At 34.5% G+C, this 26757-nt stretch overlaps 1 protein-coding gene across 1 annotated transcript; it reads left to right on the top strand.

Moving 5' to 3' along the window:
- Window positions 1–6567: 6567 nt before the first annotated feature.
- LOC109174307 (defensin-like protein P322) lies at window positions 6568–7662 on the top strand. The gene is made up of 2 exons (XM_019323546.1): window positions 6568–6711; window positions 7410–7662. Exons 1-2 carry the CDS (start codon window positions 6648–6650, stop codon window positions 7586–7588), a joined length of 243 nt encoding a protein of 80 aa, XP_019179091.1. The 5' UTR covers window positions 6568–6647; the 3' UTR covers window positions 7589–7662.
- Window positions 7663–26757: the final 19095 nt, after the last annotated feature.

Genomic DNA, 26757 nt, shown 5'->3' with positions numbered 1-26757 from the left:
TTAAGGAATCCATATTTACGCAAATAAATTGGAAAATGAATCTCTTCCATCTTTACGCAAATACAAATGGGATTGTACTATATTTGTTACGATGCACTAATCTATACTAATATGAATATTAATTAATTGGTAAAAAAAAATTATAAAGCTTAATTGGTAACAGAAATTTATATGGGAATTAAATAATATCTAATGAATTGGAAAAAAAATTTAGATGAATTTTCAATTCCCTTTTAAAGTAAATATTGACTTTAATTTGTAGTACTAATTCATTAGATATTCATATTAGTATAGATTGACTAATATATTACAAAATTTTATATGAAAAATTCCAATAAAATTCTAATATATTAGTTAATTTTCAAATAAAGTTTTAGTCAATATATACTATTAATTTTAATTTGTAATAGAAATGAGATTCTAGTATATTACTTACCGTACACTGATCTATACTAATATGAATATTAATTAATTGGTTAAAAAATTAATAAATCTTAATTGGCACCAAAGTTTTATATAAAAATTATCTAATATCTAATGAATTGGGAAAAGAATTTCGTTGAAATTTTTCATTTTCCCTTTTTAAGTTCATATTGACTTTAATTTCTGGTACCAATTCATTAGATATTCATATTAGTATATATTGACTAATATATTACAAAATTCAGTTAATTTGTGCTCAAATCATATCTTCTTCTTCTTTTTTTTTTTTTTTTTTTTTTTTTTTTTGTTGTCATAAATAATTAATCTATAATTGTAACAATAAAATTTTTGATTAAATTTTCAGTTAAATATGAATATATTCATTTCGTTTTTCCTTCATATAAAGAATTCATATTGATTTCCATTCATTTTTCTTTTCCATGTGGAATATTCATTCTCATTCATAATTTTGAAGTCAATTATTCAAAGTATATTTAAAGTAATGTAAAACAATGCAATCTTAAGATTTAAACAAAGCATAGAAATTTAAAATTTGAAATATAAGATAAAACCTAAACATTGAAATGAACATGGACAAACTCCTGTTAAATATCAACCATGAATCATAGAAAAAAATCTTTAATGCTCAAATACATAAAGTTATAACATTTCAACAGGAAAATATTTTATTAATTATTTCAATCCAGCTTCTCAACCTTCACAGCTCTTAACAGATCCATCATCCTTTGCATCACATTGCTTGTTAGGCTCCAAATTTCCTATTGGACTTGCAGGCACCGGTCCATCTAGAAAGTCGTGAAAGATAGGAAAAGTAAAATAACTAAATAAAGTTACACAGAGAGAAAAAAAAAATATAAGTGACAAATAAGTAAACTTCTTCAAACAAATCATTATCTTCTTTGACATAAATATGCGTGGAAAAACTACATCATTGAATTCTCTTACAGTTGTATTAGAATAGAACTGCAACATATACCTATGAAGGGTTGTTTTGTATCTATACAAATTAGTAACCACAAAAAATTTTTTAATCCCGTAAACTCGCCCTTTTTAAAATTTCTCCATCCACTTTTGAACATAAATTCTAGGAATATGTGCATGAAGAAAAGTTCATTGAAATTGAAGTGTAAAAAAAAATAGAGTAACCATATGCATAAACAAAACCTTTTGAATTAAAAAATATTCAGACGATAGGATAAATACAATACCTCTTCATCATGGAATACGCACTCTGATCTATGATTGTTTCAGCACCTCTTCTCTCTGTAATCTCATAGGCACGCACCACTCTAACCTTGATTGCATTCCTTCTGTTTCTAGGAGAAATTTAACGTCCAACAATATCGATGGAAGTTGAAGCCATTCGTATTTGGTGTAAGTAGGAGTCTACAAACGCAGAATTTTGTTGGAAGTTTACCGCTATATGTTTAGCATAATGAAGTGTTTAAATAGGAAAAAGAATCCATCGTTTGACAAAATTAGTATTCGAATAAATAAGAAAAAGAATCAATTTTTACGCAAATAAATTAAGGAATCCATCTTTATGCCAATAAGTTAGAAAAGGAATCTTTAAAAATTACTATTACGCAAAATTATTATTTTGCGTGTGTAGAATTCGAATTATTATTATTGATGTAAATAATAATTAATAAATTATTATTTTCTTATAACATTGCGCAAAATTTTCAAGGAATTTTTTCATTTATTACGCAGAATTTGTTTCCATTATTCTCACAATTATAATGGTTTAATTATTCTCATAATTTGGTAACCATTTTCTATTTTAAGTACATATTGAATTTAATTTATGGTAACAATTCATTAGATATTAGTTAATTTCCATATAAAATTTTATTACTAATTAAGCTTTATTAATTTTTTACCAATTAATATTCATATTAATTTTGGCGGAAAAGTAGAAGATGAGGATTTTACTTTTATTAATAGTATAGATAGATATAGATTAAATTCAACTGAAATTTTATGATGAAATAATTATCAAATTGGTTGAATAATCAAGTCACATAAAACTTGTCTATAGGCTAAAATTTTATTTAATAAGATTCATTACAATAATTATGATAAAACTTAAGAAATCATTTTTTTAAATTTTTTTTTTTTTAAGTCAAGTTCAGTGGCTCTGCAATTTTGACAGGGATAAAAGTGTAAATTAAAATTTACAATTTTATTGTCAGAATTGTAAAATTACTTTTTTTTTTTTTATGTTTTATTATTATTATTATTATTATTATTATTATTATTATTATTATTATTATTATTATAAATTTAAAATAAATTATTATACGATTCTAGTAATATTTATTTTACTTCAGTGTATTTATGCAAGAAAATATACAAGGTTAATTAATTTGAGATGAGGAATGTATTCAAAATCATGCAAGGAATTGCAAATAATTGAATAATACGAATTATTTTATTTCAAATTCTGCAAAATAATTTGACAAAATGTGAAATGTTTTATTATTTTTTAATATTCTAAATTAATTTGTATTTTGATAAAAGCAATTAATTGTAAAATGGAATTTTTTTATTGATGAAATAAAATAATTTTTATTTGTTAATATGATAATAAGATTACTTTTCAAAGTTTTTTTGAAAGGTTAGTTCTCAAACTGTAAAGTGTAAACCCGAGGGGTTCACGTATTTTTTAACCTTACTGGACGTTTAGTTGAAGTGAATTTAAATTCCCTTCCCACTTAATTCTCACATAATTCCAAAGGCCATAAAATCCTCTTGTTTGGTTGAAAGGAATTGCAATTCCTCCATTTTCATGGATTTAAAATCCCATGTCCCACGCCCTGCGATTTTAATTCCTAAGATTTTAATTTATGAAGAAAAAAAAGATAGTGATGAGTCAAAATTACTCCTTTCCTTTTTAACCTAAAATTAATGCATGACAATAACAATGGACATTTTGGACTTTATATTACTTATTCCCTTTCAATTCCCATGTATACAAAACATTGGAATTGAAATTCCCAATAATTCTATTCCTGTAAACCAAACACTGGAATTTAAATTCCCACTTTATTCCCAGTAATTCATCTCCCATGGAATTGCAATTCTTTTCCCACGTAATTTTCCCTCTCCAACCAAACCCCCCGTTAAAGTTTTGGTAAATGGGTAAATCAAACATGCGTCTTTTAACACTCTAACATTGTCTGAAGTTGGAGTAAATACCACATATGGTCCTTCGAGTTTGATGGCATCACCACCAATTGGTTCCTAACTTCCGTAATTACCATTCGTCATTCTCTCAGTCCCGAAAAGTGACCTGCTACCATCCTTCCGTTACTTCCTTGGCTTTGAATTTTGATTGCTGTGCTTGACTAACTTTCCAGTTCCCCCACGTGGAGATGCTTGCTGCTGCTAGAGCTCCGGCCGCTTCCGCGGCTTTCGCGCCCCCAGTGAATACGCTCTTTCCGGCGGGATTAGGTATTCCTGCTCCGTCGCCGCCGCAGCAGATTCATCGTCACCATCCGTGCCGATGCAGTTTTGCTCATTCATGGAGGAAAACAGAGTAGCTATCTTGAATCAAATACATCTGGCACATAATGAAGCATACACTTTATCCTTGTTTCATTTCTTTCTCCTTTTCATGTATATAGTCAGCCCTACCTCCTGAGCAGCTGGCTTGGTGCGGAATGGATAGTGTATTACTTTACTGGGATCACATGTTTTTAATGATGGGTCCTTATGGCGATCCAGTACGCTACATCTACGACGAACAAGTTCTGCTGATCCCAGAATGTGATGGAGTTAGAATACTATCCAACACAAGTATGGAGTTTCTGCATAGACTACCAGATTCCACTATCTCTATCTTTCAAATTGGGAGTACGCTGCCTGCTGCTTTACTTTATGATGCCTTGGAGGAGTGCCAAGGTATACCCTCTTGATGGGAACAAAAGGCATTAATTTGTGTGGCATCAATGATTTTCATGTATTTTCACTTTTACAGTTTCACATGATAGATTAACTAACTATATGTGTATCTCATAACTCATGCATGTCTGTGGCTGAGGTTTAGGTTTAATTCTACATGAATGTATGACATGTTAAATAACATGTTGCTATAATAGGTGACGCCTCTGTTTCAGAAATTTAATAATATTTGGTCATGTTGCATTGAGATCTTAACATTGTTGGGCTCTGAATTAAAAACATATATAGGTGATGACTTTTAGTTAAATGCATGTTGCAGGTAGATGGTCAAGCATTTTGCAGGTTGGTATACTTGAATTATCATAATCTCTTCTTAATAAAATTATGGACTTTATAAAAATGAATCACGTGCCCTTATTTACATTGTTCTATTTCTGCCTCTTTCGCAGGTTTGTATAATGAACACATCTGTTATTAATAGTTATTGCATAGTCTCTGTGTTTTTATGTGTTCCTGAAGCTTCATCTCGGTCAAGTACTGATCTTTGAAGTCAGTTTGTCTAATGAGGGATAAGCTTCAAGCTCCAGTGTTCTCGCCTCGTTATCCAAGCAACTGCAAGCGGTTTCCTGGCTGACAAATTCAAACGGGAGAAGCTTCTTCGCTTCGTCTCTGTTTTCTACTCCCTGCGTGCTGCCGCCGGCCGCTGGGAAGATCTCTGAGAAGTTTGGACGGAAAACTGGATGCGATTGTGAATCTTTCACAGCGTACAGATCTCTCCCTTCTGCGTTGTAGTCGCCGGCGGCGGCTCTGGTAGCCTGGTGGTGGTGCTGTATTCTCCGCTGAAGGTGAGAAGGACCTCCTGGGCGGTGATTATGGCCTGGTCCAGATTTACGACGATGGTCGCTCGCCGCCAAGGACAGTGGAAGGGTAGGACATGAGTGGGTCGAGTATCCGGAGATCGCGCGCAGGGAGTCCCGTCCGACGCATGATATCGTGTTTTCAATTTATTTGATCAAATACTTTCTCTTTCTCACTTTCTATATTTACATGCCTCTAAATTTCTGGCCGCTAGTTGGCCTTTAGATGGCACAGCAATCAAGAAGGAAACCAAGGCAAATGACATTAAGACCTCGCATTTGACGGCTAAAACAGGAGGAATTAATGGAAGAGGAAAAAGACTATAATGTAAAGATAGAATTACTTATTTCTCATGTCCATTTTTGTGGACAAAAATATAAAAAACCAATTTGAGACTTGCTTTTGATGTTAGAAGTGATCAAATAAAAAACGCAAGTCTCACTTGGATTTTTTTTTTTTTTTTTTTTTAATTAGTTCTCCAGCGAAGGAGAAGGCAATGGTTGCCTTCTCCTTCGCTGGGGAAACCGGCGACCCAAATCGTGGCCTTCTCCTTCGCTGGAGAAGCCAGCGATTTGGGTCGCCGGTTTGTCCAGCGAAGGAGAAGGCAAACTGGAGAAAGGTGTCGCCGGCAGGCGATCAATTTTTTTATTTTTTTATTTTTAAAAAAAAAACAACACAAATGCAAGTGAAATTTGCGTTTTTGATTTGACCACTTCTGACATCAAACGCAAGTCCCAAACTCGTTTTTCATATTTTTGTCCACAAAAATAAACATTCACATTTTGGGATATAAGTAATTCTATCTTCACATTTTAGTCTTTTTCCCTTATTAGTGGTAGCAGGTCACTTTTTTGGGACTAGAAGGATGACAGATGGTAATTACAGAAGTTAAGGACTGATGTCATCAAACTCGAGGGACCATAGGTGGTATTTACTCTCTCTCTCTCTCTCTATATATATATATATATATATATATATATATATATATATATATACATATATGTGTATATGTATTAAAATTCCATATTTAATGCATAGACAATGACTTGTTTATTTTTTTCTCCCTTATTTTTATTTAATTATTCAAAAGTATAGATGTAAAAGAGTAATGCGTTTTATAAATGCAAAAGAATTTTATTCAAATAATATGATAACAAAAGTTGAGAAATAAACTAGTAGGATACCAGGATGTAAAAGTCTCCAAACAAATACCATCTTATATTATTATCTTGGTAAAATTTAAATCAGATCCGCACACTGTAATTGACAGACAGGTGGTTAACTTTACTAGCAGGGAGAAAACGTGGTAGAAGTTAGGCGGAGCCTAAAGGCTTTCCACTTATATAAACTACCAATACCAAAGCCTCAAGAAGTCACTCACCACCACACAGTTTAATTAAATACTTAAAGCTTCCCATCTTCTTCATCCTCAGGAAAAGATGGCTTCATCTCTTCGTTCATTTGCAGCTGCCTTTCTCTTTGTGATGCTGTTCATGGCCACTGGTATGCCTCCTTCCTCCTCCTTTCTTCTTACCTGAACTGACCCAAATTAAAACTCCCATTTTTGTTCTTTTATTTATTTTTGGGTGACGAGGTAAACTCGTAGTCACTATCTAAGAGTGTCCACGGGTAAATTCTGTCATGTGATCCTAGTTGACAAAGGACATCAAAAAAGTATACCTGTCTAATTAGTTAGTCATAACTCATAATTAACCAGCTCAAACAAAAAAAGTTAATAGCTAAGTTGTCTTTGTTGAGAGTTGAATCTGTAATCTTAGTTATTATCAAGTCAATTGCTTGACTAATTTGACTGGATCGGTTTACCCAGTTTTGTTCTTTCATGAATATACATAATATGAATGAATGTCTGTGCTACTTCCGGTACATAGTTTAAGTATGTGGTTGAAAAGTTGAGTGTGGCTATAATGATCCAGCAAATTAAATAAGCAAGTTTGAATCCTTAATGGGAAAGGACCAGATCTCAGCTTTAGGAGGACAAAAAACAATCATTCAACCTTGTCTCTAAGGCACATCCGGCTACCTTTTCTCACAATCCCATAACCCTACTAAATATTTTCATCAAAACTCATTATCATTATCCTTACCAAATATTTGATTCTCATTTCGATTATGAGCGGTCTCAACTCTTAGGTTTAAGGTTGTCTTCTAAACCTATGAATGTGTGTGATAATTGTGTGCAGAGCTGGGAAGAAACACAATAATGGTGGCAGAGGCAAGGATGTGCGAGTCGCTGAGCTCGAAGTTCAAGGGGCCATGTGCTCGGGATAGCAACTGCGCAACGGTTTGCCACTCGGAGGGGTTCTCCGGCGGCGACTGCAAAGGGTTGCGCCGCCGCTGCTTCTGCACTAAGCCTTGCTAATTCATCATCTATCCATATAGGCAGCAGCTGCGGCAGTGTGTGTATGTATGGTGTGTATTGCTAAATAAATGTTACAAATCCAACCATGTATGTGGATCAGTCTTAGCTTCTCTCTGCTTCCTAATAAACCTTAGAAAACCCAAACATGGAGTCTGCTGCTTTGCCAGCTCTCATGGTGTTTGGTCTCTTGCTTGCTAGCTGGTATTACATATTTACATGTATTCAGTTGTTTCATGTTTCGTACCTTTTCAGTTTTCTTGTCTGAAGTTATCAACTAATTTCTCTGTTTTTGTTTTTTTCATTATTAATATAATGGTGAAAAGTAGTCTAAGAAAACTATGTTGTCTTTTTTTTTTTTTTTTTTTTTTTTTTTTTTTTTTATTGAAACCAGAAAGCTATGTTGTCTACTCACCTAACTTCTAACACTGCGTAAAAATGTGTGTTGGTTTTATGGCAATGTGGTAGTCCATCTGCGGGTCAATATAATAACCGTGAAATAATGCAAAGAGAGGTAGAGATGAAAGTAACAAAGTTATTGCTAGAGAATTGAATGTTGAACTCCTTTCAATGTGTCCAGACTGGTATTTTTACAAGGTGTACATGCTTTGAGAAAAGGAAAGTGAGAGTTAATAAATGTGATATTATGAAAGTTTCCTAAGTTAAAAGATTTTTTTTCCTAATGATGAAAACAGAAATATGGCCTAAGATTAGGAGGAAATTTAGTCTATGAGAAATCTCTTCCCCCCACCCCCCCTAAAGATTCGGCACCTGGTTTGGTCCTGGACCTCAACGGCCTACGGAGGGGTTGGGCGACTGGGTTCGACCATGATGTCCCGGTTAGGGTCCTGACTGCCTGTTCCACTTGGTGCTCAGTCTACGCCCTGTGCTGATCGGTCGCGTATGATTTAAGGGCTACCTGTGCTTTACACACGCCTAAGTTTGGGGTCCCACCGATCATTCGGATAGGCTGCAAGTCCTGAGTGCGTGGGCATGTCCCAGACTGGGTACCCTACTCGGAAGTATCGATCAATGTGCATTAATATTATGATCGTCACCACTCAAAGTATAACAACATAATTTCAAAAAAAAAAAAAAGTCAAAATAAGCTATTGAACTTCTTGGGATCGGAACTAGTGAGTCATTGATGAACTAAAAAAAAAAGTGCACTCAAATTTGTTGCACACTAATATATCGGGTATAACTTATAGAGTTACAAGCTTGAATGTAGTCATTTTAGATCTTGAGTATTAGTTATTAACGGATACACTATCAAGCTGTCTGGTGTATATCCAAAATTAATAATAATTATGAAAATGATATGGTATTTTTTTTCCCTATTTTCAGCTATAGATCAATCTATACGGATGGATGAGATTATTCTACTATCGTTTATTTTTTAAAAAAATGAAAATACATATTCTCATATGATCATAATACATATAGTGTCTGTGTGGCAATCGCATGGATACATCTTGTACCCGATAACATCCAACAGGAAATGATGAAGGTTTTGAATTTATACAGGGTACTATGAACACATTGTCTCAATAGTTGAAATCATTCTTATGGGTTCCCCTGTCGTAATTAAAAAAATCATTTATTTTAAAGTCAAATATTAAAACAGAATCAAATAAGCAATATCACAAAAGAATATAGATACTAAAGAAGAAAATTTTGAAGAAGGATGTAGATCAAAGTTACTTTCAACAAAGATAAGTTATATGATAGCTACAAGACAGACAGATTTTGGTCACGGATTGGACCTAACCTAATCTACTGAATTCTGAAAAGTTGGTTTTGAGTTGAGAGAATGCCGAATTTAAATTGGCTACATGTCCACCTAATAAATTGAATATAATTAGAAAAATTTCTAGTACATGTACACCTATATTTTACGCTTTAATAGGAGGGATTTTGATAAGTTATTTTTTATGTGAATTTCAATAACATTTACATTAAAATTTTGTGTGTGGGAGTAAAAATTGAGGATATAAAACGAGAATATACATGATATTTTTTAATTAGAAATTAAAGAAAAGAGATAAAAGCAAAATTCATTAAATTATACAGTAGATCACTATCTAAATGGAATGGGCACGGAAATCTGACATCTGACAGCATTTAATCTTCTGTTCAATTTTGTTTCCCCCCTACACACACTGACACAGGTGGTTAGCTTTAAGGCTGAACTTATCTTTGTAAATATCTCCCACTTTTAAAAATGAGTCTCACTTTTACATCATTTTATTTACAAATCATCTACTATTCACACTATATTTTTGCAAATCTAATCAATCTTCAAAAGTGGGTCCTAATTTTGCATCATTTTAAAAAATTAATATTTTTTTCTTAATAAATATTATTTTGTCTTCAACATTATTTATTTATATCAATATATAAATTATATTTAAATATAACAAATTTGAAAATAACTAATTACGTATATATTTTTTTAATGAAAAAATTAAATGTATGTATTAATGAATTAATTTATGTATATTAATGAATGTACGTATATCAATCTTACAAAAAAAAAATTGTATGTATATCAACAAAAATTTTAGACACGTAATTTTAATGAATGAATGAAACGCAAAAACAATTGTATGATAAACAAATGAAGAAGTTTTTAGATGAGTAAGTATGATAAAATTAATTTGTATGCATTGTATTTCTAAATCAATGAAATGTTATGTACTCTTTTAAATATGTTATTTTATTAAAAAAATTATTACATATTAAATATATAAATAAATAAAAACTACGGCAAAACAAACTACACAAATAAAACAAAAAGAAAAAGTGGTTAAAAATAAACTAAATTAAACAAACAAATTAAAAATATAAAAATTAAAAAAAATTAAAAATAAAAAAGGTACAAAAATTTTTGTACGGTTACAAATTTGCTCCCATAGCAAATTTGCAATCCTAGTCACGATAAAAAAAAAATAAATAAAAAACATGTCAACTTTCCACATCAGCTTGCAAAGCCCCTCTTCACTGGGATAATCCCAGCCTAAGCATTCATTTTTTACCTTCAATTCTTGAAGCTGAGAGCATCCAGAATGGTAGATTCAGAGTATTTGATTGTCAAATCAATAAAAAAAAAGAGAAAAAATTCAAATTAATTTGTATTTGCAAGTGTGTATTACCTCGATGGTGACAAAAAAATAAAATAGATTCCAATTGGGAACAGATTTTGAATTGAGGCAAAAGAAGGAATAACTCCTTCAGTTTGCATTGTTATCTAAAAGTATAAAACTCCTTTCTGTTTGCTTTGTTATTGTTTACAAAAAGTCAAAGTCATTTTTCTGTTGATATTTGTGTTGTGATTAATAATGATTTTGTGTTGATTTACAAATGATTAATGGATAATGTAAAAATGATTACTAATTATTGGTTCATAAAAAATTACCGTTGAAGTTTTTTTTTTTTTGATACTGCATACATCGAAATTATCTCATTAACTCAGTTAAGCGATGGATTTCGCCGTAATCATTGTCAAAAATACGATATGTGAATGACCATGGATAAATCTTCTCAACGTTACACGATATAGCAATATCGTCGAATAGATCTATTTTTTATATGCAAAGAGTTGAGTTAAACTTTTACGGAATGAGAAATATTCAAACAAATTTGTGAGGAGGAAATCGAAGGAATGAATAATGGTTGTGAAAACGGGCAGAGGTATTTATAGAATAAAACATGGCTTAAGCATTTCATTGTACACAGACCAATTGACATTTTTGGCCTCCCAATTATCATTTAAAAATTAAATGTAAAATATTAAAGAATTGTGACTGCATTATTTCTTTTTGGTAGACGAATTGCCTTTTCGAAATTGATTCGAAGATTTAATAAATCGTATTGTCTATTCTCAAAGTTTTAAAAAATCTGTAGTGTATAGTGTATCCAAAGATTTATCGAATATAGAGATGTGTTCAAAGGTTTGCTGAGAAAAGCTGAGCCATAACACAGTTAGACTAGACTAAAGCTTCCCTATTCGTAGGCTGCAAGATTCCATACTCTGCACACACGGTATTGAATTCAATTTTCAGTGTCCAACATAACAAGTACTTTGATATGCCTTGTTATACTTTAAAGTTTACACATAACAAGTAATTTAAAATGCCTTGTTATATATATATATATATATATATATATATATATATATATATATATATATATAGTGAGCAAAATATCGGTTAATCGATAACCGAACCATTCGAAAAAATCGGTTATCGGTCGGTCACGGTTATTACCCTAAAAAATGTCAAATTTTCGGTGTTTCGATTTTTTTACGGTTATTAAAGTCGATTATCGGTAATATATATATATATATATATATATATATATATATATATATATATATATATATATGTATATATATATATATATATGTGTGTGTGTGTGTGTGCGCGTGCGCGTGCGCGTGTGCGTGTGTGTGTGTGTGTGTGTGTGTGTGTGACACCCCGTAATCTAAACACTAATCGAGGATTAATTGAAGAATTAATCCAAGTTTCCTTGCTAATTCATTTCTAAAAATCCTGAAATTTGATAGTCGAAGGACTAGATTTTGACTAGTCACTTAAGTCAACAGGGTGTAACTTGTGCTTCTTGAGTTGTACCCTTGTTCCCTTGTCTTTCCAATATTAGTAAGGGTAAAAATGTGTTTTCACTTATGAATTGTGATTCAAGCTACTCTAGCAAGACATTCTCATTTCATTCATCCTTTCAACCTAAAACTCAAACACTCTAGCCTCTCTCTAAAATAATTTAGCTTCTTCTCCAAGCAAGAAAGTGAACTTCTAAGCCTTGCAAGATTTTCTACTAAGATTCCTATTTTCTCCTTCTTGAGCATAGGAAAGGGTAAGACTCTTAGCTTTTTGGTGTTTTTAACCTTCTTTTGGGTGTCTTTAACTAAAGTTAGGTTCTTTCTTGTGTTTTGGTTTGTATGAAAAGTTGGTGTGGAAGAAGAGCTCTAGGAAAAGGCTATGAAGGGTGAAAAGAAGAAGTTGGTAGCTACAAAGATAACACATGCTATACAAAACCTATTTTCACTTGATAATAATGATTATTGGCTTCTACTTGCTGTTCTTGTGATGATTTGTGAGATTTGATGCATGATCTTGTGATGATGCATGTTTAGAGCTTGTTTTTAGGTTTCTTGAATGTCATTGCTTGGCTATTTCTTGGGTTTAAGTCATATCATTGTTGTGTGTGAGATTTTGAGTGTTTTGGACTTGAACTTAGCCTTGCTGTTGATTTTTCCTGAAGGGAAATTTTGGTGTACAGGGTATGTACCCGCGGGCAGAACGACGGGTGGAGGCCTACCCGCCGCCCCACCCACGGGGAACCGGCCTCTCGTGGGTGTGTACCCATGGGTGGAGGCCCACCCATGGCCCTACCCGCGAGGAACGTTATTGGTGATGTTCGGGAATTTGTTCCCCGTGATTTTTTCTTCTCAGTATTGATGTTTTGACCTCCCGTTGTTGATTTAATTGGCTATTTGTGAGTCTTCTTGATGTTTCGTATGTCTAGAACAGTGTGTTAGGAATCCATGTTAGGATTTGGTGTCTCGAATCGTGCTAAGGGTCCAACTTTGTGATTTGTTGGGCTAACGTGAGTCTTGAATGTTCTTTGGAACTACATTTGGTTTACCCGGTTGATAAGCATGCTAGTTTGATGTTGATATGCTAGTGTATGTGGTTTGTTCCTTCTTATTGGGATTGACAATTTGTGTTGACAATCATTTGGTGTTGGATTATATCCTTCATTGTTGAGTAATGTCTCATGTCTTTGTTGTGATCTCTTGATTGATTCTTTTGGTGTGATCTTATGCAAATCATTGTACCCTTTGTTGACACTTGATTGGGGTCATTGATGGGCCTTAGTCTTCTTGATGATATGATGATTATGTGTGACTATGAATGTGATTGGTGGTGAACGACTTGAGCTTTGCTCACATGATCGGTGGTGTGTGATATGATATTTAATGGTACCCTTCGTGTATTGAGAGTTCGGCGGTGAATGATTGGCGGTGTAGGTGGAAGGGGGGGGGGGGGGGGGGGGGGGCGACGGTCCCAGGCGGTATAAGGTTGGACTCAGAAGTACATGGTGGCACTAGGAGGTAACGGTTGGAACTGTTATAAGGTCGATGGTAGCCATAAGGTTGGAACAGGGCATAAGGTTGGAAGTTGAACTTGAAACTATGAAACTGATGACATGAAGTTGTCATTGGTGAATGTGAATTCCTTGCTTATGAGCATGTCTTGATGTACACTACCTTGTGATGGGTAGGTTACATCCTGAGTCGTGTTGCCTATGTTGGTTGTGGTCCTGTCTTTGTTGTGAGGTTGATGATCCTCGTTTTTGTTGAGAGTGTGATGGTCTTTGATGTTGACTTCTTTCCCTGGGTTTTGAAATGATATATATTGTATTCCCCGTTTCAAATGACTTTGATTATATCTATCTATATTATGCTATTTAACGCGTATTGATGTGTTACCAGCATTATTCGCTGACCGGGTGTTATCCCTTGATTTTACAGGTTTTGAGTAGATGCCGAGCGCGCTAGATGTGGACTTTAGATAGTATAGATCCCATGCTAGACGTTTATCTTTTGCTGGCCTGTGTGCCTAGACTAGTGGCCTGTGTTCCTAGATTTATACTGTTTAATGCTTTTTGATAGTCTTTAGCCTGTGCACCTTGGTTTATGGGTGTGGCATAACATCTCTCCGATTTTAATTAAGCTTCCGCTGTTGTTTGTCTTGATGAATAGTTGTTTACCTTTGAAATTAAGTTTTTAAAATGTGGTAAAAATCCGGGGTGTTACAATATATATATATATATATATATACTAATAGTCCAGTAGTGAGTAGCCTACACGCATTTAGTTATTTAAGCATTCAGCCCATAGCCCGGTAAGCAGTTGCCCACGCCCCATAACTAGTTAACCCCTCCTTTATTTTTTTTATTTATTTTTTTATTTTTTTTATTTTTTTTTATTTTTTAACCATTAACCCTAAAACGAGTAAAATCCCTAATCTGATTCAGTCATTCTCGTTCGAGTCTTCTATTCTTCTCCACGACTCCACTCTCCACTTCTCAAATCTTCAGAATCTCCACGAACCAGTGAAGCACGAGTCCACAAGGAATCGAGGACCATGACTTCCACATAGCACAGTACTCCACAGACCACACTTCGTCAGTTTCACACCAATTCTCTACCAGTCTAGCTACGTGTCTATGCCTCACCGGTCGCCGCCCTCAGGAGTTAGGCCCCTTGGGAGTCAGTCCGGCTTCCACCCTCTCCGTCCTCCGATGCTAACACCAACGCCGATGACCTCTCTACGCCCAGTCGGCCGAGTCAGTCCACTGCTCCAGATAATATTTGTTGATTGTTGGTGTTGGGTTGTTATTTGCTTCTGTTTGTGAATTGTGACTTTGGTGTTTGGGTATTAGTGCATTGTCATTTGTTACTGGCAGTGTGCTAAACATTTGATATTTTGAATTGGTTTTAGCATTTAATATTTTGGCAATAAACAATATGCTATGTATTTTGGATTGATTTATTTTGCTTGACGTTGGTTTTTTGGCAACCGACCGAAACCGACTGAAAACCGACAGTCGAATTTCGGTCGGTTTTAGAAAGACCTTCGGTCGGTTACAAGGGTAAAATATCAACTTTGGTTTTTCGGTTATCTGGTCGGTTAACCGACCGTGACTGACCGTTTGCTCACCCCTATATATATATATATATATATATATATATATATATATATATATATATATATATATTTATTTATTTATTTATTTATTTTTGTTTTTTTAAAAAAAAAAATTTCATTCGAATGTTTTAAATTTTTTCAAATTCCAAATTATCGAAATAAGATTATGAAGTACTGATTTTAAAAAATTCTCAATTATTTCATTTAAAATTCGTGTTTTTTATATGAATGTTAAGAAAAAGAAAGTTGAAATATAATTTTTTGTTGGAAAAAAATAGCTTAAAATGGCATAAAATGGCATATTAAGTGGCTATTTTGTGGTACAATTATTAGTGGGGTCCACTTCCGATTTGGGTCAGGTCAAAGTGGATTCGGGTTCTTCGTAATGAGACGAAGAGATTGATATATTGTACGCTCAAAACGGATAATGGGTGAATGAGATATTGATTCTCAAAGTAGACCCATTTGAGTTGGGAAATGAAGGGAACAAAGTGAGCTTTGTCCCACATTGGTTTGGAAAGTGGATTTGCCCCCGCTTATATACAAGAGCTTTTTTGAAGCTTGTAGAATTGTATAGCATAGATGCTCTCTCGCGCGGGGGGGGGGGGGGGGGGGGTGTGCAAATCAAAATTCAACTAGAAGAGATCGAAAAGGCTTGATTCAAGCCTGAGCTCACTTGCGGGCACGAATGTCGTCCGGAAATTGACTGGCCTGCATAACTTCGGTATCATTTTCCAACTAATATAGTCACTTGGTTCGGCCGAAACTGAGAGCACATACTCTCGTGCTATTGACTGGCCTGCATAACTTCGGTATCATTTTCCAACTAATATAGTCACTTGGTTCGGCCGAAACTGAGAGCACATACTCTCGTGCTACAGAGAGCACGAGAGGTTGTGGTGCACCGGGATCACAACTCTCGTGCATCAGTGACCACTAGAGGTGCACTCTCGGGTTGCACCACAGCACGCACGAGAAATGTACTCTCGTGTTGCTGGTCTTTGTTTTCTCGTGTGAACCTGCACCCCAACGGTCTGAAACCCGAAAGTTCAACCTGTTGTGCAGATTAAACTCAACTGTTACGGAGTTAATACTGTTTTAATTCCAATTTTTAAATCTGAGTTTAATCCCACTTAGTGGGTGGCTGTTACAGGTGTTACATAATTGGTTTTAACATCAATTCAATGGCCATGTTGAATGCTATCACTCCAACATCCCTATATAAAGAGAGGTAGAACAGAAGCATTTTACACAGTACGAAACCAAAGGAATTCCAGTACAGTTTTGCTTCAAAAACTTCTGCTTCTACTCTCTTCTTTCACAAACAGTGTTCTTGCTCTTGCTTTGTATGCCGGGTTCTTTGTTTAGGTGCTTAAACAAAGAATCGTAGCACGTTTTATCCTGGGAAACCTAGGCTACAACGCTCCTAGCACTTGTGGGAGGTAGCAAATAAGGTTTTAAGGAAAAGAACTTTGTGTTCGAACTCGTGCTAAACCTATATCAAAACACTCCACCTTTTCCTTCCTAGTTTTTCTGTTTTCCCATATAATATTAATCTTTCCGTAGGATTATTATTTTGGGATTTTCCACCTTATTACCCAACATTATTCAATGTTAGCAAAAATTTTGGGAGCTTAGTGTACGATTGTTCAAACTTCCCGTATATTTTTTCTACCGTCTTTTGACGACCGCTCCATCCTTTTTTGTACGTAATGTCCAACCCGTACCATTGTTTCACATCAACTCGGATGTGTTTTATTTTAATTTGTAGTCTGGTTTGGCGACGATTTTTGGATAGATCAAATCGGCAATTAGTGCACTTGTGCACATTTTGTCCGAACCTTCCTGGTGGAAATCATGTCTGCATGTGTGGGGCTCTTTGAACTTGATGATAATCCATTCGTCTGTGACCCCTTTTAAGTTTTTTTTTTTTTTTTTTTTTTTTTTTTTTTTTTTTTTTTTTTTTTTTTTTTTGCAGACAATGACCAATTACACGGGGGTTAGTAATCATTTTTACATTATCCATTAATCATTTGTAAATAAACACAAAATCATTATTAATCACAACACAAATATCAATGGAAAAATGACTTTGACTTTTTGCAAAAAATAACAAGGCAAACAGAAAGGAGTTTTATGCTTTTAGATAACAAAGCAAACTGAAAGGAGTTATTCCTTCCTTTGCCTCAATTCAAAATCTATTCCCAATTGGAATCCATTTTAATTTTTTGTCACCATCGGAGAAAGCACCCTATAATATAAGCCTTTTCCGTTTGCACATTTGCAAAGTAGAGTGTGATGAGTGATGAATAGTGTCGGTAGATCAGACTTGTCAGACTTTTAAATCGTTAGATCACTTGAATTGCGTTGAACATATATATTTTTTTTGTTCTGCACAAAGTGTTTAAGCTTTTTGAAGAAAATTTTCCTTAGGATGTGAACCTAGACTCTTTTTTCCTTGGTAACATTCACTCGTGTTTTAAGATTTTGAACTGTTGGCTCAGAGAATGTCTCGATGAGTTCTTTTTGAATGGTTAATTGTTACTATTCGAGTTAACATTTCAAACCTTAACACTTTACAACCTCTCGGATACGAATGGTTGTCTTTACCATTTATTCCTTTCTTTTACTTCTAATGGTAGGTTCTTCCACCATATAATTCGGCCTTTGTAACATTTCGGTCTTGCAGTCTTCTACTCTTCGAATCTTCTTCTCGAACTCTTCAAGTCTTCAACTTTTCGAGATCTTCAATTCTTCATCTTCAAGCTATTCGAAAGATAACCATTCGAGTTACTATTCGAACTTTTGTTAAGACTAACATAAATGTAACTTTTCGAGTTATCATTCCAATTGTTTTGTCTATTCGAAGCGTGACTTCTCGAGTTACTATTTAGACTATTCGAATTTGAGCAGAAATATCCTAAGTCTAATAAATAAAATAAATAGGGGACTAAAATTTCAAATTTTTGGTATCATCAAAATCTAAATTACAAGTGTTCCTAACACTATGTAAACTCTCAATTTCTACTCCTAACTTCTACATCTACTCTCAATTTTTTGATAGGAACACTTTTTTGAACACCAATGTAATAAAAATAACATATCATTATTTGTCACATCAAAAAATAAAAGTTAAGAAATGGAATAAGAATATACATAATAGAGCTCAAGTGCTCAACTAATTATGTATAGAAAAGTCCTTTAGACATGACAGTATTGCAAAGCCCAATATGTCCATTAATCAATCGATATATAGCTATATATATTATAGTTAAGAAGATAAGAAAATTTGTTTGTTTGTTTGTTTGTTTTTTTTTTAAAGGAATTTGAATTTGAAATAATTACTTTAATTATATAACTAACGTATTTAAATAAAACTTGTAAATAAAATAACAGGCGATATTTGTCAAAAATCTCTACCAAAAACATATTTATTTGAAAAAGATTATTTATGTAAGAACTATATTTATTTTATATCTAATTTCTCATCTTTATATATGTGGAGTCAAATTAATTATAATTGAGGTTTAAATGAATATATACACAAATTATATTAAATATAAAACTTTACCAATAAATTTGAACACAATAAATTTTTTTCCATAGTTCATTATGCTTTAATATATAGGGAAAATTGTAAAAAAAAATGCCCCTCTATAATATGCCAATTATTAATGTCATCCCTGAATTATGAGCGGTGTAAATGTTGTCCCTAAATTATCAAAATGATGCACATATATCCCCTCCCGTAACGGACCTGTGGTTCTCCACCGTTGTCCATCGCTGGTACTTCGAATCGAGGGAGGGAAAAAATAACTAAATTACATATTTACTCCGACTTAACGGTATCGTACACTAATGGGGAACCACATGTCCGTTACGGGAGGGGCTATATGTGCACCGTTTTGATAATTGAGGGGCAACATTTACACCACTCATAATTCAGGAGTGACATTGATAATTGACATATTATAGAGGGGTATTTTTTACAATTTTTCCTAATATATATAGAGAGACAGAGATAGAGATAGAGCTATAATAACAAAATATAATTTATAAAATATAAAAAATACACATAATAACTTCAAAAAAATGTATAAATACATCTACCCACACAATTAATGCATTCATGCTTGCTAATATTGTTTCTATCAAAATGCATTCAAACTTTGGAGGAAAAATTTTGTGGCTAGATTCTGCTTTATTAATAATAATAATAATAATAATAATAATAATATAATAATAATAATAATAATAATAATAATAATAATAATAATAATAATAATAATAATCTCTATCTCTATATATATTAAAGCAAAATAATTATCCCAAAATTTTTCCCTCCAAATGTGAAAATATTTATTATATTTATATTAGTTTATAAATAGATTCATGTAATTCATGTAATTTAACATGTTGAGTAAAGAAAAATATATTATTATTATTATTATTATTATTATTATTATTATTATTATTATTATTATTATTATTATTCACATACAAAATGAATTGTTCACATACAGAAACGCGAAATCATGCATCGTATTAGCCTTAACGAATTATTATTACTATAGTTACTATTTACTATAATTTATGATAATAATAATAATAATAATAATAATAATAATAATAATAATAATAATAATAATAATATAATACTATAATACTATAATATTATACTAGAATAACGAATTAGCCAATTTATAACTAAATTCATGTAATTCATGTAATATAACATGTTGAGTAAAAGAAGAATATAATATTGGTTACTATTATTATTATTATTATTATTATTATTATTATTATTATTATTATTATTATTATTATTATTATTATTAAAGTAATTATTATAGTAATAATAATTCGTTATTATAATATAGTATTTTAATTAAATTAAATTATTTAAATTAAATTACTCTATATATTTAGTATTATAAATGATCACCCTTAATTAAATTAAATCATCCTTAATTAAATTATTTAAAATAAATTAGCCTATATATTTAGTATTACAAATAATCATCCTTAATTAAATTAGATCATCCTCAATTAAATTAAATCATCCTTAATTAAATCATTTAAATTAAATCAGCCTATATATTTAGTATTACAAATAATCATCCTTAATTAAATTAAATCATCCTTAATTACTAAGACTATGAGGTCTAATGGTACCTGGGTTGGACTTCCATTTGGAAGGTTACGAGTTCGAGCCTCAGTGGAGGAGTTATTGGTTTTTTGTGTGAACAGATATTGGTTGCACGTGTAATTCATGGTATTTAGTATGTAGGAATTATTATTCATCTGTTACTATGCACGGGAATCATGCAATAGCTATTAGTATTTCATAATTAAATTAAATCATCCTTAATTTGCACCCTTGATTACATAATTTGGAACGCAAATAATAATTATTTGCACAAATTCATAGTTATAAATACCTCATTGGTCATGCTTCTCATTCATTTGCAATCCTCTTCTTGTACTTTTCATACGCTAAACTTTTCAACTTTTCAATATGGCTCACACCTTCAATCTACTTAACCAAATCATCGTTACCTCTACGAATTGTGCGATACAAGTTCGTCTAATTCGAATGTACGAGTCAACATTCGACAATAACACCTACAATTCTCATACTTTGGAGTGTGTGTTTCATGTTTCTCAGGTATATTTCTCACTTTTAGTATAGATATATATAGATTATCTTTTAGTGTGTGTGTGTATATATATATATATATATATATATATATATATATATATATATATATATTAAAACAAAATAATTGGAGCAAAAAATTCCCGCCTATTAGCAACGGCGTCGTTTTGAGAAAGCAGAAATATTTATTGTGTTTGCTTCGGAAAACGAAAGGTCTATGCAGTATAATACCTAAAGTTTATAGAAAACCTACATTTTTAAATATATATACGTAGATCAAATCTCCAATCCAATGGGATTAGAGAATGTATTTAACTCCATCAGTTTCCCATATGGGACATTGAGCCCACTCACCGATACCTATTCTCTAGGTATTTATTTCGAAGGAAAAAGAACGAAAGGTCATCAGACCTTATATATACAACACATATACATCACAAACATACTTAACACAAATCTACTGAATACATTTGCAATCTCTATATACAACAGCCTCTCTCATTCTTCTGCCCTAGAACAAGATGTTTATCCTTGCTAGCCAAATATCTCCAATGAATACCAGGCAGGCTCTTAGGCTACGGGTCGTGCGAGCATATCAGATTTCTGAGAGAAGTGATCCATCGAAAATTAGATCAAAAGAAATCGTTTTTCATGATGAAGAGGTAAGTGTTATTTATAAATAGATATATATAGATAGAGATTATGCAGTGTAGTTTATTTTTATGACATATATTTTTACCAAAAATTTTTTTTGGTTATTTATGCATACACAGGGTTCCTTCCTTCATGCTCATGTACCCAAAGAATATGTGGAAAAGTACCTTAGCTGTTTTGCTGAAGGTTCAGTCTATGCCATAAAATTTTTTTGTGTGATCACCAATTTTTACTCATACAAAACCAGCCCACAGAATTACATGATAAAATTTAACTATCAGACTATGGTAAAGGATTTAAAGCATGTGAAATTTCCTATGAAAATGTATCGCCTGAAGTCCTTTAGAGAGATCAAGTCTAATGAAGGGAGAAACACGTATTTGGTAAACATTGCTCTCATTCAATCTATGTCTTATAAATAATTGATATTTATACTATTATTATATACTCAAATGCATTATTTTGTAGATGTTATTGGTCGAGTTATTGAGATACACTGCCCACAGGAGAAATTAATTAATGGGAAGAACTCCAGGCTGATTGACTTCACCATTGAAGACACTGAGTACTCCTGAATATCAGTTCCTTTCTATTTGAATTATATTTTTATGATTTCTGTTCTTCTAATATATTATCTAACATTCTGTAGTGGAATACAACTGATGTGTACTTTGCTAGATGAACACGTAAGCAAGATACTACACAAGAGCCATTATTGGTGTTGATACAGTTTTGTAGGGCTAGGGTGTGTTTAAAAAGTAAGTAGATTAAAAATTATAACTGTGCCTAACTTATTTTACCAATTACAAATTCACCAATTATGGTTTGTCTAATGTGTACTACCACTAATTTTTAAAGGTGGGGATGTCAAGATTTGTAGCTCCTATGATGTCACACAGCTGCTTTTCAACCAGGAATCTCCAGAATTTGAGGAGTTCAGGAAAAGGTTAGCCAATGCTTATTCTTGCACTACCCATGTACATTGTTTACTAATTCTTATTGTATTTTTCATTTCACAGTATCAGCCATGAACAGACTCCAATGCGCAGTATTATTTCGCAATCAAGTTTTAAGGAATGTAGCTGTAACACCCCCTAAAAAACAAGCTATTTAAAAGCCTTAAACATGCAGATAACTGAACTAAACGACAAACACAGCGGAAGACTGAAAGATGACTAGATAAACATAATCCGAAACACGGGGTGTTATGCCACGTTCACCAAAAGGATGAACGCTACGGCAACATCTGCAATGTTTACATCTAAATCCAAAGTCTCAAAGTGCTACATCTAAACTGGCACACAGGCCACAAAACAAAGAGGGAGAAGCTATACTAACAAGCACTAGACCGCGCACTCGTCTAGACATCACCTCAAAGAACACAATAAATTAAAACATGGGACGACGCCTGGTCAGCGAATAATGCTGGTAACCGACCAATACATGTAAAATATCATACATAGATAAGATATAAGTTGTAAAGCCATTTTCGAAACGGAATACATAAGTATATATGTACAAAACCAAGAGCAATAGTCAACACAAGACTCAACACTCTCAACAAGGATGCGGGAACACATCCCAAACGACAAAGGATAACCACAACACAAAGGATAAAGACAAGACTAATGGCAACACATGCCTTTTTGACTACACACGTCACAAGAAGAGAACTCACAACAACGGCTACACAAGCCCTCGTGACATCACCCATCACGAGTTGATATGCCTTCCTTATGCCCGGTTCCAACCTTATGGCTACCCCCAACCTTATTTCTTCTTCCAACCATTACCTCCAGGACCCCTGTACAACCAAGTCCAACCTTTTCCCTCCGAGCACCGTCGTCCCCATCCGCCAACAAAACCACCGATTTCATAGTACACGAGGGTACCGATCACGCACACGGCAACACATGCCTCGACAACACATGCCTCTCCCAAGAAATACGTGAACCTGACACACAGGTCACAACTCCATAATCACGTCACGGCCACCACGAGGACCGCTGCAATACCTTGGTGACTAGTGTCCCATACCACTAATCGTGCAATCCAGGTAAAGCCACACACACATCACACCTCAACAGGAATCAATCAACGGATCACAACGAAGATATGAAACCATACTCAATCAAGGAATGGGTCACAACCCAACAACAACAACGATGAATAACACAAGTTATCATCAACCAATAGGAAGGTACAAACAACACACATGCTAGCATTTAAAACACCGAATTAGCATGCTTATCAAACGGGTAAACCGAAAGTAGTTCCGAAGAACACACAAGACTCATCACGGATACCGAGTCAAAAGAATCACGGGGAACAAATCCCCATCAACATCACAACACGTACCCGCGGGTAGGCCCACGGGTAGGCCTCTACACGCGGTTCCGCCCGCGGGTACAGGCTGCCCGGCCAATGTACCCCGCGGGTGGGCGGCGGGTTGGACGCCTACCTGCCATTCCGCCCGCGGGTACATCCCTGTACCACAATACAACACTTCGCGGATTTTCATCTCCAAACTCAAATTCAAGTCCAAAACATGCCAAATCTCACCAATTACAACAAAATGACTTGAATCAAAGGAAATGCCAAGCAATGGCACAAATGAACCCTAAACACAAGCTCTAGATATGCATTTTCACAAGATCATGCATCAACACTCACATTTCATAGCAAAACACATGTAGAATCCAAGAAATCACATATAGGTAAGCAAAATAGATTTTGTAGAGCATGGGTTACCTCTTGTAGACTAAACACTTCACTTTACACCTCAACAAGCTCCTCACTAGGCTCACCTTCCAAACCCACTTCAAGAACACACCAAAAGATCATAAAGATTCTATCTTTAAGAAAAGACACCTTAGATAAAACCAAAAACACAAGATGAACTTAGATTTTATCCTCCTAGATGCCCAAATATAAGAAAGGTTGAATCTTGGAAGCAACTCTTGAAGTTTTGGCAAGGTTCCAACTTGGCTTGGAAGAAAAGCTACTCACCTTTTAGAGAGAGGGTGGAGCTAGATTTTTAGAAAAGTGTAAGGAGAGAATGAAGGTGGTCTACTAGGTTAGGTTACATTAGCAACAAGTGAAAGGTCAAGAATACCCTTACTAACATAAGGAAGTGTAAGGAACAGGGGAACACCTTACAAAGCTCAATGTATAACCTAGACTTTGGGATTGACAAGTCAATTACTAGTCCCCAAGTATTGAATTTTCATAGGATTAATTACTTAATTAATCCATTAATTGAATGTGGATTTCGGGGTGTCACATCCGGCCTCTCCCCCTTCAAAGAAGCTTCGTCCCCGAAGCTTGGGTATGACGAATTAGAAGCAAACGGTGAAAGAAACAACATTGTGACAAGAGGTGCAAGAACAAACTCTTTTGGTCAAAGGCTCCAAAAGATTCCACAAAATTCCAAGGCAATGAAGTATTCAAAGCAAGAAAGAAGGCGTTTCAAATCAAGGATTGACAAGAATTTAACAAACGGATAGATTGAGCATCAAAAACTCTAGCCTCAACACAAACACCAACTTCTAGCCAACAACTAAGAACTAAACAGCTAACTCAAAACACCAACTACAGAACTAACTATCCAACAAACAACAAGTAAGAACAAGCATACAAAGCAAGCAACAACTAAACGGTAATGACAATTAAGAAGATAACCACAACTAAAAAAGAGCAAACAAGACGGCCACAACTCCACTCTAGAAGGACTCGCTCTCCGACTCCTCGGATTCTTCCTCATCTTCTCCTCCGCGGCTTGAACTGGCTTCGATCTGGTCTAGCCTTTGGTGCACTGCGACGAACTGCGCCTTCATGAACGCGAAGCCCTCTGCGATCATACTGTTCTGTTGGCGAAGCAAGGTGACAATGCGCTCCTCATGTGCCATGGTATCATGCTCCCTCTTGGTGCGAGCTTCTCTTCTTTGCTGGTTCTCTTCACTTTCCGAGTCACTTTCTTCGGCTTTGGCAGCTTCCGATGCTTCCACTTCTTCTTCTAGGCCTGCTTCCTCCTCAACCTCTTCGTCACCACCCAAACTATGGACTGCGAGGCTCAACTTCCCGGCATGAATCCGAAGCTCCGTTGTCAACTCGGCCCTTTCTCCCGGTGCTTTCCTTGCCACTTCTTCCAACGTGATATAATCACCATCTTCCAACTGAAACAAATTACAACTCTGAAGATTGGTGGCATCCAACACCAACTTTCCCACAGCCTTTGGAAGACAACCATCCACGCTTACACCCTTTCTAACCAAAATCCAGCTCAACACCATCCCATACGGTAGGCTTTTTCGGTTATGATCCCGACAGAAAACCATATGCTGCAACATCAACACTGGCAAGTTGAACTTAACCATATTCTTGAGGCAGAAGGCAAAAGTGCACTCCAACTTTCCCAACAACTTGCTTTTGTTGTTATTAGGCAACAAACAATCTGACACCAACATAACCAAGATCCTCTGTTCCGCAGACAACCACTTTTTCTCCGGCCTTGAAGCTTGAGTGAAACCACTCGTACGGCCCAACAGATAACTCAAATAGTCCTGGTACCCCATGGTATCCGTACTAATCCATGAATGACCACTATACTGAGCAACTCCTGAAGCAGTTAAACTCAAAAGCTGAGCCAGCCTCTTTTCAGAAAGCACAACCTTCACACCTCTCACTTTAGAAGTGATCTCAAGCTTATCACCCTCCTTTGTCACAACCATGTGACGATAAAATTCCTTAACCAAACTCGGGTAAGTCTCGGCCCTTATGGAGCGAAACCCATCTAACAAACCCTGGAATCTAAGCATATCCAACAAAGAATTAGGAAAAGATTCCGGATCAAAGGCTTTACCTTCAAGAACAAGGTAGTGGGTATCCACCCATTCCGCTTTTCTAGCTAAGCTTGACCTTCTAGGCATGATAGGAGATGACCCAAAGCTCAACAAAAGATGCCCACAACTTCTCCTTTTTCTCCTCTCTCTTGACGGCTCTCACTCCCTCTCTCGCTGCTCTCTCTCTCTCGCTCGGCTTCTCGGCAACGAAGCAGCTTGACGGCGGAGCTCCGGCAGGCGGCGAACAGCGGCGGCGGTGCGTTGGCAGGCTGCTGCGTCAGC

The sequence above is a fragment of the Ipomoea nil genome, unplaced genomic scaffold, assembly GCF_001879475.1.
Source record: "Ipomoea nil cultivar Tokyo-kokei standard unplaced genomic scaffold, Asagao_1.1 scaffold0600, whole genome shotgun sequence".
Lineage (NCBI taxonomy): Eukaryota > Viridiplantae > Streptophyta > Magnoliopsida > Solanales > Convolvulaceae > Ipomoea > Ipomoea nil.
This window is presented reverse-complemented; position numbering and strand designations above follow the sequence as displayed.